The sequence below is a fragment of the Lithobates pipiens genome, unplaced genomic scaffold, assembly GCF_037356315.1.
Source record: "Lithobates pipiens isolate NorthernLeopardFrog02 unplaced genomic scaffold, aLitPip1_a1.2 Scaffold_17, whole genome shotgun sequence".
NCBI classification, from domain to species: Eukaryota; Metazoa; Chordata; class Amphibia; order Anura; family Ranidae; genus Lithobates; species Lithobates pipiens.
Window position 1 is genome coordinate 15640934 of NW_027507755.1, and position 20825 is coordinate 15661758.

At 44.5% G+C, this 20825-nt stretch overlaps 1 protein-coding gene across 1 annotated transcript in view; it reads right to left on the reverse strand.

Moving 5' to 3' along the window:
- The window catches only part of TYR (tyrosinase), an 87606-nt gene that overhangs the window by 17240 nt on the left and 49541 nt on the right, over nucleotides 1-20825 (reverse strand). Inside the window, exon 4 of the mRNA XM_077485009.1 lies at nucleotides 17334-17515. Coding sequence (XP_077341135.1) covers nucleotides 17334-17515 — 182 coding nt within the window. The remainder of the gene's footprint in view (nucleotides 1-17333; nucleotides 17516-20825) is intronic.

The following is a 20825-nucleotide window of genomic DNA, read 5'->3' on the forward strand; positions in this document are numbered from 1 at the left end:
GTCTACTTTGGAAGGTTTTACCCACTTCCTGACCAGGCCATTTTTTACGATACGGCACTGCGTTGCTTTAACTGACAATAGTGCGACACTGTACCCAAATTGATGCCCTTTTTCCCCACAAATAGAACTTTCTTTTGGTGCCATTTGATCGCCTATGTGCTTTTTATTTTTGTCACTATAAACAAAAATAAATAAATAAATTTACTTTCTGCTATAATACATATCCAAAAAAAAAAAACGCATCAAGTTAGGCCAATATGTAATCTTCTAAATGAGCTTTTGCTCTTAATGGTTTTCTCTGCAATTTCAACACATTTTGTAACAAATCATTTTTGATATTTTGGTTGCTGCGTCTGATACCGTTAAAGTCTGTAAGATTGCTCTTTTTTTTCTAAAATCTATGTTTGGATGAGGTATCTATATATAACCGGTTACTCATTTTTAATGTATTTTTACATATTTTTGGTGAAACCCGAAACTACGGGATAGATTTAGGGATTTTTACTGGTAATGACTGCAATCTGCGATTTTTAGCGGAACTGACATTGCGGACAAATCTGACACTCGTGACACTTTTGGAGGACCAGTGACACCAATACAGTAATCAGTGCTATAAAAATGTACTTATTACTGTATAAATGGCACTGGCAGAGAAGCAGTTAAGACCAGGGACGATCAAAGGGTTAAATGTTCCCAGTGTGTTCTGTGTCGCACTGAAAGAAAAGATCTGAGATTCAGCTTAGCTGAGTCACAAGATCTCCCTTTCCCTTCCTGACAGATCCGCAGTTTGCCTTGTGTACACAGGCAGACGGCTGATCCGTCTCACCTGTAAACGATTGGCGGGTCGTGGAGGCCATCGCGGCCGCTGGACCCGCTGATTGGCTTCCACTGTGTTCAATCACAACAGGAGCAGCGTGTGCCCCCTACACCACGTGCGTGAAATCACATACAGGTACGTGGTTTCGCGCAGCCAGGCCGTCCTGCCACAGTAAATGTACATGGGGCGATTCAGAAGCGGTTAAATGGAGAGCACTAGATGTCTTTTTTGCATATTACAACATAATTGGCAAGATGATCGGGGTTCCATAGAACCCAAAGAAGGGGCCTTGGCTAAAGGAGGTTTTTGTGTCCATTCCACGCCAGCTGTCTTCATTTATCCCCAGTGCTGATTTTACTCATATGGAGGTGAGCAGCCTGTGAGATTAGTGGAGCAGAGCATATATGCATTTTATCTGCACTTCGGGTGAATCGATTTACGCTTGGATCCTCTTCAGTCAGTCACCATTTATTTGCATGAACTTTGATTTATCACATTCAGTGGACTTCTTGTTTATACAAATATGAATAAAATAAAAAGTGTATTCCCTTTAGTAGCACTGCACTGTTTTTGGTATACATAAGTTACACGGCAGGGTTTGCAAATCAGCTTGCCGTTTTTTAAAATGTTCCCATGTAAAAGATTTTCATGTATTGCCCAATAATTTTTTTTTCTTACAAAAATGGTGTACCTCATTTCAAGTTCCATGGAAAGTGTTTTAGTTTATCCAGGTTTTTAGAAAACAAAAAAACAATGAAAAAAACAAAAAAACAGTAGGTCATAGCGAAAGAGTGTTTTTGTTTTTTTGGGGACTTTAAATGAGACACATGTGACCATACATCTCCATCCTTGAATCTAGTACATAAATGGGACGATTAGGACTTTAGATGAGGTGTATGAGGACGATCAATGGAACAATGTAATATGGATGTGTTTATTGTCTAAAACACAGCAGTAGCATGCAGCATTGAGTACATACAAATATAGTAAACACGTAAAAAGCATGTTGCAAACCATAAACATGTAAATATGGACTTAAAAGGAATTGTTAAAAAGATGATCATCCAAGAGATGGAATCTTTAAAACCCAAGGTTTGGTCCTGAAAGTAAAAACAATGCATCTGCATAAGCCCAACGCGTTTCATGGCATAATGCCACTCTTCAGGGGCGGATGCGTGATAAATTAGATCTGCAAAAAGATATGGGCATCTCACACAAAGTCTGAAAATGAAACCCAAAAATGGTTAACAGTGATGTGGAGATGAAGATATCTCCAAGATGACTTACTGACAGCATGTGAGGGTATGCAAGCTGGAGCACAAGGGCTAGTATAATTGTTTTTTTTTATTTTCAGGACCAAACCTTGGGTTTTAAAGACTCCATCTGTTGGAGGATCATCTTTTTAAACAATGCCATTATAAGTCAATATTTGCATGTTTATGGTGTGCAGCATGCTTTTTACATGTTTTTATTTTTATCTGCTGCATGCTACTGCTGTGTGTTTTACACAACACATCCATATTCCATTGCTGAGCCTCTTCAGACACCTCATCTAAAGTCCCAACCCTCCTTTTTAAGTAGCTAATATACCATATGCAGTCCAATTTGTTTGGGTTTGGATGGAAGTGGGTCAGGTTTTCTTGGTCAAAAAATAAAGGGGGGGGGGGGTAAATGCCCTACAACTGGCTCCTTCATGACAAGAAAGTACAAACAAATATTACAATGTTGCAATATCGAGTATATGCCGCACAAACGTTTTTCTATCAGAGGAAAAGGAATTTGTAATACCATTGTTATATGTCAACCTATTTTTTTTGTGCCAGATCCATGGCTCAATGGGCTATGGGAGTTTAGCAGAGCAGTAAGGTAGTCAGAAGAATGAAATAAAAGCGATAGGGAGAGGGGTAGAAAGACAAAGGAAAGAATGATGGGGATTAGGGAGACCTGTCAGGATTTCATACATGCAGAGATGCCATCTGTAGAAATAAAAACGGGGAGGAAGTGTGGGGCTTTAAGGTTTAAGGAGGAAGTTGGATAAACCATATAATGGATGCATGCACAGACTGGAACAATTGATGGAAATCTAGTCTGTTCAGAGAAGCCTACTCACGTATTCATACGTCAATATACAACATACCATATGCACATATACAAGCATCTCCATTGACAATCTTGTTTTCAAGAAATCTGTGGCCCAACAGACAGTTGTTACATGGTCCCCCCAGGAATTGTAGATCCAGGCAATCCTCGCCATGTACTACATACATCATTTATCTTGTTACTGTATCAATAACACATGATGTATTGTGAGATTTGTATCAGCACAAACACTATTGATTCAATTCTAGCAAGAAAATGTGTGAAGGTGTAATAACACCATCAACAAATACGGCTTTTGCAAGTACTCAAACATGAGACTGAAGATACTGAATGAAGCCGGAAAGTGTCTACTTGTAAATAATTTAGGAGCACTGGGGTCAGTCTCAGAAAAATAAAAAATAACATTTTCTATAAGAAAGTATTCTAGTAAATGATGAAAAAGGCAAAAGCAATGATGGCTCTCCATGGGAAACCTTTATGGGAGGATATATGTAGGCTGCCATTTCCAATCCCACCTTCAAAATGCTAAGTTGTTGCTGACTAATACTGGTCCCCTGGCGCCAATACTTGACCTAGCGGGAGTTAGTGGGCATCCTGGCCATAGCTCCTAATCTGCATACATGCGCAGGGTCAGCTATTTAGAAAGAGTGAAGACAATGGATCATCAAGACAGAAAACTACACTATAACCCTGAAGCAGTTTGACCCCCAGCTTTTCCAGTGATGGACTCTTTACATCTGTTCTCTAGGCATATGGCTAGATAAAAAACTATATAGGAGTACTGCTTGAGCCGACAATAGATTTGTATTTCTGCCCATTCATTCCTGAGATTTGCACAGCTCTGCTACACAACACAGGCTCGTCCGGCAGAGGAGACCTGACACAGCCACACAGGGCCTCTGAGAAGGGGGTACCACTAGTCCTCCTGTACAAGGCCCAGGCACCAAGGGAAATAAGATGTGGCAGGACAGAGATTGATTGTTGCAGTAGTGATGCTCCTGTGTGTCTCTCCCTGCAGCAGCTGAAAGCCGGTTTCTCCCCCTCTTCACAACCTTTCAGCTCCTGCAGGGAGAGACGGGGGCAGCCTTCCTGTAACTGCACCCCCCGCTGCCAAAATCATCCTCTATCCTGCCCACATCTGACACCCCCTGCTGTGCCCCCCCCCCCCCCACGCTGCCAGCTTCCCCCTCCTGCAGATGTAGGGGGTTATTTAGGATCGAGAGCTGGGAAAGGGGACGGTAAACATGTGATCAGTGGGGATGGGCCGAACACTCCCCGGTTCGCATGGGACACAAACATGAAAAATCAAAGTGCTAATTTTAAGGGCTTATGTGCAAATTATTGCCATAAAAATTGCTTGGGGACCTGGGTCCTGCCCCAAAGGACATGTATCGATGCAAAGAAATTTCATTTTTTTTCTGGAGCAGCGATTTTAATAATGCTTAACTGTTTCAGCCCCGGAAGATTTTACCCCCTTCCTGACCAGAGCACTTTTTGCGATTCGGCACTGTCGCTTTAACTGACAATAGCACGGTTGTGCGACGCTGCAGCCAAACAAAATTGACGTCCTTTTTTCCCCACAAACTTTCTTTTAGTGGTATTTGATCACCTCTGTGGTTTTATTTTTTGCACAAAAAAAAAAAAAGCATCAATTTAAAAAAAAAAATACAATATTTTTCACTTTTTGCTATAATATCCCCTAAAAAAAAATATATAAAAATGTTTTTTCAGTTTTGGCTGATTTGTATTCTACATATTTTTGGTAAAAAATAAATAAATAAATAAAAACACACAAATAAAGCAAACAAAAAAACCCTAGTTAGACTTACTGGTAACGGTATTTCTACGAGTCTTTCAGGACAGCACCTGGAGAGAGCGCAGCTCCACCCACTTTCCCAGGAAACACTGCAGATCACTTTAAAGACTGGATACTTCCACCATGGCCTCAGTTGTTCATAGAGTACCTCCAGCCATGCTGAAATTAGATAAGCAGAACATAGCAATAACACCACATTTTCAATACAATCTAGGGTGGGGTCATCGGCGCTGTCCTGAAAGACTCATAGAAATACTGTTACCGGTAAGTCCAACTAGGGTTTTCTCCCTTCGTCTTTCAGGACAGCACCTGGAGATAAGAGATTACTTACTCTAGTGTGGGACCACCGCCTGCAGAACCTTTCTGCCAAACGATTGATCTGAAGCTGAAAGCAGGTCCAACCTGTAGTGGTGGGTGAAGGTGGAGAAGCTTGTCCACGTAGCCGCTTTACAGATCCGACTTGGAGAGGCCCCTGCTCTTTCCGGCCCAGGGATGTTGCTACTGCCCGAGTGGAATGGGCGACTACCCCTGAGGGGGGTTCTACTCCAGATGCTCTATAGGCTTCCCTAATAGCCATTCGTAGCCACCTAGTCTATAGTATTTTTGGATGCACTATAGCCCTTACGTGGTCCTGAATACAACCAAGAGAGTTTGACTTCCTGAACTTACTTGTAATACCTAGATAGTGTAATAGGCACCTTCTTACATCTAGGCTATGAAAAGACCTCTCCCTAGCATTTTGAAGGTGAAGGACAAAGGTAGGTAGAACTATTTCCTGAGTCCTATGGAAGGCTGTTGAGACTTTTGGGCAGGAAACCCGGGTCAGTTTAAGAACCATCTGGTCCGGAAATATGTAACAGAAAGGCTCCACTATGATAAGGCTTGTAACTCCGCTTACTCTTCTAGCAATGTAATAGCCACTAAAAGAATTAACTTAAGTGACCAAAACTTGATAGTTGCTTCCTCTGGGGGTTCAAAAGGTTGCTCTGGTCAATGCCTGTAGTACCAGTGACAAGTCCCATTTTGGAAAAAACTTAAAATGGTATTGGCCTAGCTCTGGCCAATTGCCTTAAAAAAAAAAAAAAAAAAAAAAAAAAAAAATCGAAATAAGCGGCACTTTGAGATAACTGCCTCAAGAAAAACCGATAAAAGCGTTTCCACGTTTAAAATAAATTGACCTAGTAGTATCTTTTTACTCCCTAAGAGGGTTGTGACGAGTTTATCGGATAACCCCTTTCTTCTTAAGATTTGCTCCTCAGTAACCACCCAGTTAGGTTGAGTTGCCCGATATTCGGATGCTGAAGAGGTCCCTGGGTTAGGAGATCCTCCGAAGCGGAAGAACCCAGTGGGGTCCCACCGCCATCCTCTGTATGGTTGCAAACCATGTCCTTTTGGGCCCAAAAGGGAGCCACTAGAATCAGACTTGTGGATTCCCTTTGCATTTTTTCAGAACCAAAAAGGGATCATCTGAAAAGGAGGGAAGGCGTAGCACAAGTGGGAAGTTCCACGGTTGTGCTAGTGCATCCAGTCCCCTTGCTTGATCTTGTCTGTTTAAAGAAAAGAAGGCCTTCACTTTTGTGGTTGCTCCGTGATCGCGAATAGATCTGAGGCAATTCCCCATTTTCACTTGTCAGATCTTGGAAAACCTCGGGGTTCAGACTCCATTCTGACTCCCGAATTATTTCCCTGCATAGAAAATCCGCTACTAAATTCAGGTCTCCTAGGTGTACTGCTGATATGGACCTCAGGTTGCTTTCTGCCCATGACAGAATTTGACTGGCCAAGGATAGCAGCACCCTGCTTCTTGTGCCCCCCTGCCTTGTTATATAGGATTATGGCTGTGGCATTGTCGGATAAGACCTGGATATGGAGACCTTGAACCAGTTCTTTGAAGGCCCATAGTCCCAGCAGGATGGCCCTTAGTTCCCTCCAATTGGAGGATCTCCTGGCCTCTTTGACTGTCCAGCTCCCCTGGGCCATCTGTCCTTCCAGGTGGCACCCCACCCACAGGAGCTTGCATCCTGTAGTCAACCTCCGGTCTACCGGAAAAACACCAAAGTAGACCCCTGTCTAGACTTGAGTGATTCCTCCACCACCAGAGCTTCTTCTGAACTTGAGGGGGCATCCTGAGATGCTTCTAAAGGGACTCCCCGTAGGACCAATTCCTCAATATTGCCTGTTGGAGATTCCTTGCATGGAGGCGTGCCCATTGCACTGCAGGGATGGATGCTGTGAGGAGACCCAAAATCGACATGGCTGCCCTGATAGAATAGGCAGGTTTGTCTGGGTCCTCTTCTAGCACTCTGAACCTTTTCTATTTTCTCTACTGGGAGAAAAAGCTTTTCCTATCTGGAGTCGATGGTGTATCCCAGGAACTTTATTGACTGAGATGCAATCATACTTGATTTCTCCTGTTTATCAGCCAACCGAGACCCTCTAAGTGTCTTACTGTCCTTCCCAGGTTCCCTCTCGCCAATAGATGTTTGTATTGGCAAAAATTAAAAGTCGTCCAAGTATGGAACAATCAATATACCTTCTACTCTGAGGGGGGGCTAGGGCCTCTGCTACGATCTTTGTAAATATCCGGAGATGAGGACAGACCGAACGGGATAGCTCTGAACTGGAGATGTAGCACCGAGCCTCCCATCCGACCGCAAACCTCAGATATTGTGATGCTAAGGCCATAGGCCACATGGAGATATGCATCTCTTAGGTCTATGGATGCCATAAAACAGTTTGGCATCAGAAGACTCTTCACCGAGAAAATTGTATCCATTCTGAATCTCTTGTATCTGATCGATTTGTGTAAAATCTTCAGATCAGAATCAATCTGAATTTGCCAATGGTTTTCTTTACAAGGAAGATGTGAGTAACAGCCCTGCCCTACCTCCTCGGGGGGAACGTACATGATCACCCTTTGCTGCATCAGTTCTTGCAAAATAGAGATCATGGCTACAGATTTTTCTGGGTCTCGAGGAGCCTGGGTTACATAAAACCGTGCGGGGGGAATGAGCGAATTCCAGCCTGTAACCCTCTTATTGTCTTGAGGATGAACAGACTGTCACTGACTTCCACTGTGGAAAAAAGGCCTGTTACCTTGCTCCCACAGTTGGAAGACCGTCACTGGCTCTTTGTGTTTGGGGTAGAGGGGCGGAATAACACTCCCGACTTGCCTCTTCCTCTCTGCGGCTTCCAGGGCCTTCTATATCCTGTCTCCTTGGTTTCCGAGGTTTTTCGAAAAGCACGAAAATTTTTAGTGCCCTGGGGGTTCACTTTCTTTTTTACAGGAAAGCCCTTGTTGGCCGTTCTGTCCAGTATGGCTTCAAGGTCAGGGCCGAACACCAGATCTCCCTCGAACGGAAGACCGCATAATTTGGTCTTTGAGGCAGTATCCCCCGTCCATGTTTTCACCCATAAGGCACTACGGGCTGAGATTATCAGGGCTGAGGACCTGGCTGACATCTTAATTGATTCTGCCGAGGCATCTGCCATATACCCCACTGCTTTTAAGAGGACAGGCAAAGTATCAAGCAGATCCTTTCTAGGCGTTCCTGCCTCGATATGGGCTTTTAACTGTTCCAACCAGTGCTCCAGATTTCTGGCTACTACTGTTGAAGCCATCGCTGGTTTTAGGTTTGCCAATGTTGAGTCCCAAGCCTTCCTTAGGAGAGAATCAGCCCTTTTGTCCATGGAATCTTTAGGATACCCATGTCCTCAAACGCAAGATCGTTATTCCTTGAAACCTGAGAAAAGGCTGTGTCAAGCTTAGGTTTCTTGTTCCATACCTGAGAGCTATCCTCTTCAAAAGGAAACCTGCGTTTGAGGGACCTAGAAAAGAAAGGGGCCCTCTCTGGGTCTCTCCATTCCTTTTTGATAGTTTCGGATAGAAACGTATGTATTGGGAACACTCTGTTTCACCTCGCCCAAACCCTGAACATTTTGTCATGCAGTGACAGTTGGGCTTTATCCTCTGATATTCAGAGTAGTGTGGATATTTTCCAGCAAGTCATCCACCTCCTCTAGGGATAATGAAGCAGAAGCCCCCTTTACCTCCTCCTCAGAAGCAGAGGACCCACTATGTTCCTCATCCTCAGAGTCACTGCCCCCCCTGGATGCAGATGCTGGGGAGTGAGAACAGGGCGCTGAGCTACTACCTGCAGCTGGGCGCCTGTCTAAATAAGACTGGAAAGATTCAAAAGTATCTGATAATTCTTTCCTAAAAGAACTTAGCAGCTCTCCTTGCTGAGACACAGGAGTAGTGGAAGCTGCTGCTTCTTTGACCAAGTCGCTTATGCAGGACCTGCATAACACCTTGGTCCAAGAATCTCTAAGTATATTTTTACATGATGGACATTTCCTCTTGCTACGAGGGGAGAAATGTTTGGTCTTTTCTTTCACCTGCTGAAATACACCAAAGAAAAAACCCCAAACCTCAGTTACAATACACACACATGAAGAGAAAAAAAGACATGCTGCCAAATAGAACAGATTTAAAATTTCTGATTCTATTTGCTCTTCAGCCAGTGAATCCCCCCACAGACTCACTAAACAACTATTGAAAGCATTATTCCTAAATAGTAACATAGGAAAAGAATGCTGCAGGCTTCCCAGAGCAAGGAAGGGAGAAAAAGACATGGCTCAAACAGTAATGACAGAGACCACTGTCCCTGCTTACCTGAGCTAGGCTGACAACCGTGGCTCCTGCTCCTGCCACCGCCGATTGATCCTCTTCCATCGTCAGCGAGGATCAATGGTGTCTGGGCGCTTTTATCAGTTTGAATTCCGCGCCAATTCCGGAAGTGATGTCAGCCGCATGAGACCGCCCCATCTCCGTGCGTTCCAGCGGCCGGAACCGGAAGCCACATCGCACCGTCGGAAATCCCGCCCCCGGCCAGAATGACGCGCTCGTCATCCAGACCCGGAAGACATGAGGCCGATACCAACGGCGCGAGATATGAATCCCAGCCACGTCTCAGCCCCAGCCGACGGTCTAGAAGCGGGGGGACCTCCACAGCCTGACCCCCCTGGGTATGAAGGAGAGCGGACACCAGAGCAACCCCCGCGCGTGAAGGGAGGAAGCTGGGCCAGGTCTGTACCAAAAAGAGAACAACCCGTATGCCTCCAACTTTCCCCACCTGGAGAAAGCACAGCACCCTTTGGTTCCCTGCAGCGCTTCCACCATGGCCGGAGGAAACACTACAACTGAGGCCATGGTGGAAGTGTCCGGTCTTTAAAGTGATCTGCAGTGTTTCCTGGGAAAGTGGGTGGAGCTGCGCTCTCTCCAGGTGCTGTCCTGAAAGACGAAGGGAGAAAACATAAGCGTATATTGGTTTGCACAAAAGTTATAGAATCTACAAAATAGGGGATAGTTTTATGGCATTTTTATTATTTTTTTGTTAGTAATGATGGTGATCTGCGATTATCAGGACTGCGACATTATGGAGGACACATCGGACACTTGACACTATTTTGGAACCATTATCATTTATACAGCGATCAGTGCTACAAAAATGCATTGATTAATTTACACAGTAAACTGTCAGGGAAGGGGTTAACCACGGGGGGGGGGGGGGGGCAATGAATTGGTTAAGTATGTCCTAGGGAGTGGTTATAAATGTGGGGGGTGGGCTACTAGTCACATGACAGGAGCAGTGATCTCTGTCATGACAAGCCAGAACAGGTAAATGCCTTGTTTACATAGGCACTTCCCTGTTCTGAGGCTCCGTGACATGATTCCCGGGAGACGGGCACAATGTATGTGATGGCGGCACGTTCGCCTGCTATCGTCACCTCTTAAAGGGGACGTACAGGTACACCCATTTGCCCACCACTGCCAGTGTGCCGATGTATATTGGCGTGCAGGGGTTGGCAAGTGGTTAAAGTGAAACAATAAAAAGGAAATATTCCTTTAAATATCATGCCGGGGGGGGGGGTCTCCTTAGTCTGCCTGTAAAGCGGCGCATCTGTGCGATGTGTAGAACAGTGCCGCAGCATTAATGACATTTCTAAAAGGGAAAAAATGTAAGTTAAACTTACTTGCAGCTGTAACATTGTCGACTCTCGGCAATATAGATGGAAAAAAAAAAAAAAAAAAAAAAAAAAGGAGGACGTAGGTTTCTTCCCTACCCCCCAGTGCATTAAGGTGAAAAACCTTGAGACTTTACATCCCCTTGAATGCAGAGAATGAACTAAAGTAAAAAAATAAAAATGTAGACTTCAGAGTCACTTTAAGACTCAACATGTTTGGCATGTATTTACTCAATGCAAAAAAATTGGATAATTTGTACAGTAAAATTAACATTCGTGCATTTTTGGTGAAAAATATGGATTTGATACACAAGTGCACCAATAAGGTGTGAAATAAATAACTGCCATTTTATTCTCCAGGGCTGCCACTTTCAGAAAATGTATAAAATGTTTTTTTTGGGGGGTTTAATATTCAGGCCTAAAATGCGCATTCTAACATGTACAAAAAAGAAAAAGGGTTAAATATCTCCCAAGCTGGATGAAAAATGATTGTGTTGTCTGACATTCATTGATAGGATAAGGACAGGAATGGGTAGATGTTTCACATTAACGTGGATATCTCTGCCAAAGTCCAGCGGACCTTGCTTTCCCTCTATAAGCAATCAAATCAGCTGGCATTCCCCATCCTCCGCCTTTTGCCATACAGAATGCACCTCTTTCTATCCCTCGCATACTCAATGAGCCTCTTCAATGATATTCAGCAGCAAGGCCCTAATTTAGATGAGGGACACGTAAAAGAGAATATGCTATGAAGCCCATAACATTGTAGAATTAATGGTCCTAATAAAACTAGCCATGAATAAAATGGCTGTAATTACCATTGTCTTGGGTATACACGTCTGTTCATTTTTTTCGGTTTCTTTGCTTGAGCTGTACATGTCGGACAAAAAATGCAAAATGCATACTGAAGAGCAGCCAGCCTTTATCGGAGGACCCTGTGCTGCTAAGCATGCCAAGCGATTGCTTCCCGGCAGCTAGAAAGCTGGTCTTAGCCACAGGGAAGTGCATCGGAGTGGTTTCATCAATGGCAGTTTCATTAAAAAGTTGGAAGTGCCATTTACCGGTACACAAGACTAAATGTTTTAATTCAATTCAGGCAACGCTCCAATCGCTACCTGGCTTCATAAACTTTGCTCAGTACTCGCAGGTGTTTTTAACTGAAACTCTATAACCTTCAAATGGAGGCCACATAGGGCTTCCCGAATGGAAAATGAAAATGGCTTTGGGTCGATTTTATTTTTAACACTGAATTTTAAACAGCTACACAGTTGAAATGCATGCATAGCAGATGATTTACCCGACAAAAGATTTCTATATCTGTCCATACAGCCCTAAGATTTACACAGCTCTGCTACAGAAGCTCATATAGGTTGTTGACCTCATCATAAAATCCATCCAGCACCAGACACGGTTTCCTTAGTTGGGAGTGCACGGGTAATGGTGACTCCATCAATGTCCGTTGGAAGAGAAAGCCAGCACTGAACCAATAAATCTCTAGAGATTTTAAATGTGGTCATATTGCAAGTAGTAAATCATAAAAACACACTGATGTTTCGGGGCCATGGTGGACCTCTTTCTCAGGGCGACAGGCTGGTGACCTCACTTTTCTCAACCAAAATTAAGCAACAAAGCTTGGTCACCTCTTTGTGCCTAAGGCTAAAGGAGCAGCAACATGTGATTGGGGGAACCGTGTGGTGGTAATTTAAAGGGACCAGGCAAGGCGTCTTAGGTACTTCCTGGTTTATGAACCATACACTGCAGTTGGCAGGGGCGTAACTATAGGGGGTGCAGCACTCGCGACCGCAACTGGGCCCTGTGCTGCAGGGGGCCCATGCAGCCCCACCTACATATGGCCGGCAGCAGCATAGGCAGCTAGGGGTACCAGTGCACCATGCACACGGGTGGCTGGAGGTGGAGGGTGACTACCCGGCTCCTCAGAGTACCCCTGTCTGTTCTCCCCAGCCAGAGAAAAAAAAAATAATAAAAAAAACTACTGATACCAGTGGTGGAACTACAGGGCTCACAAAGGTCATATCTGTGACCACGCCCTGGAGTTCCACCGCCGGACTCGGAGGGAAGGGCCCTGGCTGGGGTTCAGGGGGGCCCTTCATGGTTTCTTGCATCGGGGCCCTGAAGGTTCTAGTTACGCCACTGGCAGTTGGCTTACCAAAGTAGGACTTTGGGCAGTATGGCAACAAGAACCTACAAGCAGCAGTGTGCTCAAGGATTACTCCTTTAAGGCTTCTGCAGTGGCCTTCCAGAGGGGGTGCTATGCTGGCAATGAAAAGTGCAAGGATGCATCAATACTGCCGGGAGGCTATGCAGAAAGGCCCTTCCCCTTAAGGGTTCCTGGTCAAAGGGGCTTTCCTCAAGCATACTACTGCCTGTAGGTTCAGCACAATTGCCCTACCTTGCTGCTTTACGTTCCAAATTATGGGGTAATCTGGACCACCAGTTTGCTTTCCCTGCTTTAAATCCATCTTTCTGCACACTCCCTGCACTGCATGTGCACCTAATATACCCAGAAAGGGCATGCATAGATGTGTAACCTTTTTGGGTCCAAGGTTGCTACCCAAATCTTGGGAGAGTGCAGTGTCCAATAAGACACAGGCTCTGATGATCAGTGCCCTGATTATCTGTGAAAATGTCCCCATTACACTTGCTGGTTACCAGCTCTCCTTTCCTAACACCGACAGCGCGTGATGAAAGCAATGGCGATAACCCGCAAGTTTGTTTACATGTGCTCAGCTGTGAATGGACATGGTAAAGGGCTGCTGTGTTTGGCCCGTACCCCAATCTGTTGTGTCCGAAGGGCACAACAATCACAGAGCACACCGGATGCATGCCCCAGGGGGTGTAGTTCTGGGAGGATGTCCATGGAGGCCTTCCCAGCAGGAGAGAGCCACACTGTAGCCATCTTTCGGCTATAGCACAGGTATGCACAGAGAAGCTCCAATCCTCCTCGAGTCTCCCTCTGGTGCTCCTGGCTCCTCCTCTTCTGAGTGCGCCCATAGCAAGCCGCTTGCTATGGGAGGCACTCGTGCATGCTCGTTCCAAAGCCCTTCTTGGCCCCACCCCCTACTCCTTACTCACTGGTTGTGATTGACAGCAGCGGGAGCCAATGGCACTGGCTGCTGTCTCAGGCAATAAGGGGGCAGAGACCACTCTGTTGCATGGGCTCAGTTAAGAATTAAATTAAAAGAGGGCTGTGGGGGAAGCTGCATACTGAAGGTTGTTTTCCTTCATGCATAGAATACATGATGGTAAAACTATTCAACCTTTACAACCACTAAGGAAAGTGAGGGGAAATCCAAAATTCCAGAGTTCCCACCAGAACAGGAATAGAGGGAAAAGAGGGAAATCTTCCAATGAGGACGCTTGTTTCTGCATCAACAGATTTTTTTTTTTGCATTGGATATATTTTAAATTCATGCATATTTAGCATGTCCATATGTACATACACAGGGGACACTTCACCTGTTCGTGGCATTTGCTTTTAACGTTGGCAATGCCTGAGCACAGCAGGCCACTTCACTGTGTACATTTCCCTGATTGCCGGCAATCTGGTGCCGTTATGAGTGCCATTCCGCAGGCCAAGTAATCACAAGTCTCTGATCATTCTGGAGAATTATTCATAGCCATGTTCTAATCCCTCCACCGTCTCCAAGAAGCATTATAAGTAGAGAGCTCTCTAGAGAGGAGATTGCCGACACAGATCGACTGGCAAAAAACTGCAGGTTAGCTGTGAGGAAATTTATATAGTATATATTTTTTTTTTTTTAGAAAGAAAAGGCAACAGTTAAAATCCCATCGTTTTTTTTGCCCTGTTAAAGATCTCCATTCCCTTCCTGCCCTAGAGACACAACCGGAAGTGAGAGGAATATCCCCTCTAGTGGTCAACAAGTACTTGCCTGCATTGAAAGATGTGCCATCACTCCTTGTTGTGGTGTCAACTGTAACATTCTGGATTTCCAAACACTGACAAAGGTCAAAAAGGACAAATTGAGAGGCTGCATCTTCCCAAGTGGGGGAACAGGAAGTAATAAAAGGCTTTGCAGAGGTTCTAACCTTTCCCTTCTGCATCTCAAAGAAGTTGCCCATACATTTCTAGTTTGATTCTAAAGCTAGCTCTATTAATGTTCTTTTAAGCCTAAAAAAATGTTCCTATACTAGTTTCACGTAACTTTGTTATGACTGAAGGTGAAAGTTTGATCCCCTGAAGATTTTCTAAGTTTGCCCACTTACCAAGAAATTAGGGGTCTATAATTTCTATCATACATAGCACTACCCACGAAGGAGCTGCTGGCTAGATTTGGGCCCACCGTTACCTTCTGTTCTCCTTGTTTCACGTCTAGGGGTGTCCCGTGGTAGATGGCCCAGTAACTCGAGAGACTGACAACAGATCCACTTGAATGGATTTTATTTGCAAAACAGACAATGAACAGTCTCTTAAATTGGGATCAGAGGGTTGGAAAGGAAGTTCAGGTACTCTTATGGCACGTAAACACGACCGGACTTTCCGACGGACTTTCGGCGGAGTTCCAATGGACTTTCCCCACACACAATCACACCAAAGTCCGATGGATTCGAACGTGATGACGTACGACTGGACTAGAATAAGGAAGTTCATAGCCAGTAGCCAATAGCTGCCCTAGCATTGTTTTTTGTCTGTCGGACTAGCATACACACGAACGGATTTCTCGGTCCGGCGGAGTTCCGGTGGTAAAATTTAAAAAACATGTTCTATTTCTAAAGTCCGCCGGATTTTTGGCAAGCAAAGGTCTGATGGAGGTCCGATTGAGCCCACACAAGATCAAATTGTCCGACGGACTCGTTCCATCGGACCTTTGCTGTCATAAAGTCCGGTCGTGTGTACGCAGCATTAGTGTCAAAGTCAAAATGTTGAAGATCTTGCTTACTTTGACTGCATCCAGAGAATAGCCAACCGGATGTCTATTCAAGCTGGACAGTCCCTCTTCACAAGGCCTAGCAGCCAACAAGGTGCTTACTCAGGAACAAGTCTCTGCCACCCACATTGTTGTAGAACGTACAAGATAATGTCTCTGCCACAGACGTTGTAGAACACGTAGGGAAACTAAACTTGAACACTCATAGGATACCTGGATCTTTCAGCCAGCTTGGCAATATCCACGAGACTGGATTACCTTGGGAACTTCAGCCCTTCCAGGCTCTTACCAAGAAACCAACCCGTAAGTGGTCTTCTGAAGAGTCCTCCCCTGGAATGCTTGAAGTCACTGGGTCTCTCCCAAAATGGAGACGGCACTCAACCACCTCAGAATCCTCCTTTAGTTTCCTTGCCTCATGCTAGCCAGCCCCGTGACATCAAGATCAGGTAGATCCGCACCCCAGGCCATAGCCTTCCTGGGGGCTGGTCAGGAGGACCAGGACCATGAAGTCAGTACATCATTCTGGACTGGAACCCCGAACCACGTGAACGGGGAAGTGCCTATGTAAACAAGGCATTTCCCTGTTTCGCTTTGTGTCATGACAGATCTACTGCTCCCTGTTATTGGGAGCAGTGATTGCTGTAATGCGAGTGGAAGCCCACCCCCCTCAGAATCACTCAATAGGAGACACTTAACCACTAGGGGGCAATGAAGTGGTTAACCCTTTCCCTGCCAGTGTAATTTACACAGTAATCAGTGCATTTTTATAGCACTGAACGCTGTATAAATGACGAATGTCCCAAAATAGCTTCAAAGGTGTCTGATATGTCCAACGTAATGTCGTAGTCCCGATAAAAACTGCAGATAGCCATTACTAACAAAAATTAAAATACATAATTGGCCTAAACTAAGGAAAAAAAAATAGTTTTTATATATTTTCGGGGGATATTATACCAAAAAAAAAAAAAAAAGAAAAAAAAAAAAGTGTTTTCAAAATTGCAGCTTTTTTGTTAATGGAGCAAAAAATAAAAGCTGCAGGTGTGATCAAATACTACCAAAAGAAGTCTGTATTTGTGGGAATTAAAGGACAATTTTGTTTAGGTGCAACGTCGCACGACCGCGTCAGTTAAAGCGACACAGTGATGAATTGTAAAGAGTGCTCTGGTCAGGAAGGGGGTGAAATCTTCCAGGGCTGAATCGGTTAAATGATAGAGACAAAATAGTAACCAAACATCCAGAAAACAAAAAAACATGATACAAATCCTATAAATTGAGATGCAGTAATATAAGTATTTGATCCCCTACCAACCAACAATAATTCTGGCTCCCACAGACTGGCTACAGTATGTGCTCATGTGGTACACAGATTTGTCCTGTCAATTTAAGAAGGTGCTCCTAAGAAGGCAAAAAAAAAAACCTTCAGCCTTTACAACCACTTTAAGGCACCCCCAAGCATGTTATTGAAAGGGTTTATATATTTTTAATGGCCCTCAAAAGTTGCATAACACCCTTTTTTTTACTGCAGTTTGCCTATTTACCCTAAAACATCCAGAATTTACCAAGATTCAACTGCTATAAACTTCAGTCGGATTCACTGAACCCTTGGTGAATCCAATCTGGACAGATTCGCTCATTGTTATAAAAGGGTAAAGTTAAAAAATAGTACCTGTTTCAGCCAGGTAATCATAATCGTACCCCAGGTCTCTTGACTGGACAAAGAACTCTCCATTAGTAAACAATGGAATAAATGGAACCATGTTGTATTCCCGATTGTGTCCAACTGGTGCATTGGCTTCCGGGTAAACATCTAGTGAGGGCTGATGTCTTCTGAGCCATTGTTCAAAGAGGCTAAATAAGGAAAAATACAGATGTAACCATTACATAAGCAATACCGGTATTTGGATCAATGGCCCATTACACATTCAGGATTTAATTAGCCAAGGATTATTGGAACAAAGGCCCTTACCTTTTCCCAGGAGTCCATCAGTTGTACGAAAGAAGCCAATAGTGACCAAGCTGAACGATGAAGATTTGGTGGGGGGACATTTTGCACTGGTAAGTATTCCTCTACTTGATACCGCTACATTCACTAAAGCATTGCGTATCCCAAGCAATTGGCAGGTATTTTTTATTCATAAAATGCCTCCATTTTTTTTTTCTCTAAGTAGCACACCCCATTAGGAGCGTTTGGTATTTCAGGCCCTTTGAAACTAGGCCACTGGCTTCATTGCCGACCCACCCTACTTAAAATCGGCTGAACACCAGGTTAGATTAACACTGTTCGTTCCAAATTGGTCAGGCAGCACAAGGTAATACAAACTGACCAGAGAACACAACGTCCTACCTAGGTCTTACCAACCAACTGTAACCGTGCCGGTTCTAAAACAAAATAAAAATAAAAAATGTACTAATGTATATCAACCTTGGCTGGATATTTTGGGCTCTCAAATGGCAGATTTGGCTTCTTCACAATTCTCCCTTTAAATTGGTCAGATAGGATTCTTCTGCCTGGGTCTGGAGAGAGCATTGTGTATGTGCTTGTTGCACGTGGTTGGGTATGTGGTTGTTTTTGCTTAATTACATTGCCCATGTCTGCGGGACTGCCGATTCCGGTTATTCCTGCTAAAGGCTATGTTACCTTATGGGTGGTTTACTTTGTATTCTTTTACTAATCATTGGTGGGCTCTGTATAGTAGACTTTAATGCCATCATCCTTATAGCAACGGTTTTGTATGCTACAGAAAAAGCTTAAAAGCACACCTTAAAAAAAATAAAAAAATAAAAACACACAACACGTTCACCTAGAGCAGTGTTTCTCAACTTTTTTTTCAGTTAAGGCACCCTTTATGTGTGGATATAGATAGATATAAAATAAATAACTATAACAATTATAATAAAAATTATTCAATAATGTAATCAAATCAAAAACACTGAAATATGCCGAGTTGCAGAATTGTCGCTGTCATTACTTTAATGCCCCGTACACACGACCAGACTTTTCAACATCAAAAGTCCGACAGAATGATTCCGGCAGACTATTCGATCGTGTGTGGGCTGCAGTGGATAGTGATGGCCGAACGGTTCGCCCGGCGGTCGTTTCGCGGCGAATTTCCGACTTTCGCCGTCCGCGGGTTCGAACGCCTTTTTCCGTCGTTCGCCCCGGCGGACTTACGTGTTTAATGTATACAAGAACTTTAACCTTTCGTGACACGTTTATCATGTGTTACAGGACAACCAATTGAGACATGACAGCTCATGGACACTTGGACATTCCCCCTAACCTATAAATACACCCGATCCGGTGGCCATTTTACATTCTTTCTTCTGTCACTGTAGGGAAAGGATCCTGTGTGGAGTAGGGACAGAGAAAACGCTAGCTATTTGGTACACAAAAGTTCTTTTCAGGACTGGTATAGGTGTTAGGTCAGCAGCCTGAGTTTCTTTTGTCAGTTTAGATAAAGGGACAGAGCGCTGTATGCTGCTATTTTAGGGACAGCTCAGCCAGATTAGTCTTTCTTCATCATCATCATCATCATCATCATTAGCTGTTACTATCAGGTCCACAAAAGAGCTGTTCCAGCTAATCGTTCCAGCCTACTCTTTTTTGCCAATTTGTATAGGGACAGGCAGGAAGCAGTGTGTCAGGCAGTGAGGATAATTTTAAAGACTTGCTGTTACTATTAGTTCCACAAAGGTTCTTTTCAGGACTGGTATCAGTGGTACGGTAATAGGCTTGTACACGTATAATATTCTTTCTTCCAAATATAGAAAGAATATTATACTTGACTGCTGCCCTTCTGCTGCAGTCTGCTAATCATTCACAACTCACTTGTTCCACAAAGCTCTTTATCAGGACTGGTAACTTGGTCTGTCTAGGGTGCTACGGTACATAGGCTTGGGTGCGGTACAGTCTGCTGTTCTGTAAGGACCGCTATCGGTCCACAATACATAGGTTTGCCGTGCACTACTGCTGACCGCTGCCCTATACTGCAGCAGTCCTTCATTGGTATAGGGACTGACGTACAGTCTGCTAATCACTAACACACAACCTGCTTGGTCCACAAAAGTTCTTATAAGGACTGGTAACTTGGTATAGGGTGCTACGGTACATAGGCCTGAGTGCGTTACAGTCTGCTGTTCTGTAAGGACCGCTATCGGTCCACAATACATAGGGTTGCCGTGCACTACTGCTGACCGCTGCCCTATACTGCAGCAGTCCTTCAGCGGTATAGGGACTGACGCACAGTCTGCTAAACACTAACACACAACCTGCTTGGTCCACAAAAGTTTTTATAAGGACTGGTAACTTGGTATAGGGTGCTACGGTACATAGGCCTGAGTGCAGTACAGTCTGCTGTTCTGTAAGGACCGCTATCGGTCCACAATACATAGGGTTGCCGTGCACTACTGCTGACCGCTGCCCTATACTGCAGCAGTCCTTCATTGGTATAGGGACTGACGTACAGTCTGCTAATCACTAACACACAACCTGCTTGGTCCACAAAAGTTCTTATAAGGACTGGTAACTTGGTATAGGGTGCTACGGTACATAGGCCTGAGTGCGTTACAGTCTGCTGTTCTGTAAGGACCGCTATCGGTCCACAATACATAGGGTTGACGTGCACCACTGCTGACCGCTGCCCTATACTGCAGCAGTCCTTCAGCGGTATAGGGACTGACGTACAGTCTGCTAAACACTAATACACAACCTGCTTGGTCCACAAAAGTTCTTATAAGGACTGGTAACTTGGTATAGGGTGCTACGGTACATAGGCTTGAGTGCGGTACAGTCTGCTGTTCTGTAAGGACCGCTATCGGTCCACAATAGATAGGGTTGACGTGCACCACTGCTGACCGCTGCCCTATACTGCAGCAGTCCTTCAGCGGTATAGGGACTGACGCACAGTCTGCTAAACACTAACACACAACCTGCTTGGTCCACAAAAGTTTTTATAAGGACTGGTAACTTGGTATAGGGTGCTACGGTACATAGGCCTGAGTGCGTTACAGTCTGCTGTTCTGTAAGGACCGCTATCGGTCCACAATACATAGGGTTGCCGTGCACTACTGCTGACCGCTGCCCTATACTGCAGCAGTCCTTCATTGGTATAGGGACTGACGTACAGTCTGCTAATCACTAACACACAACCTGCTTGGT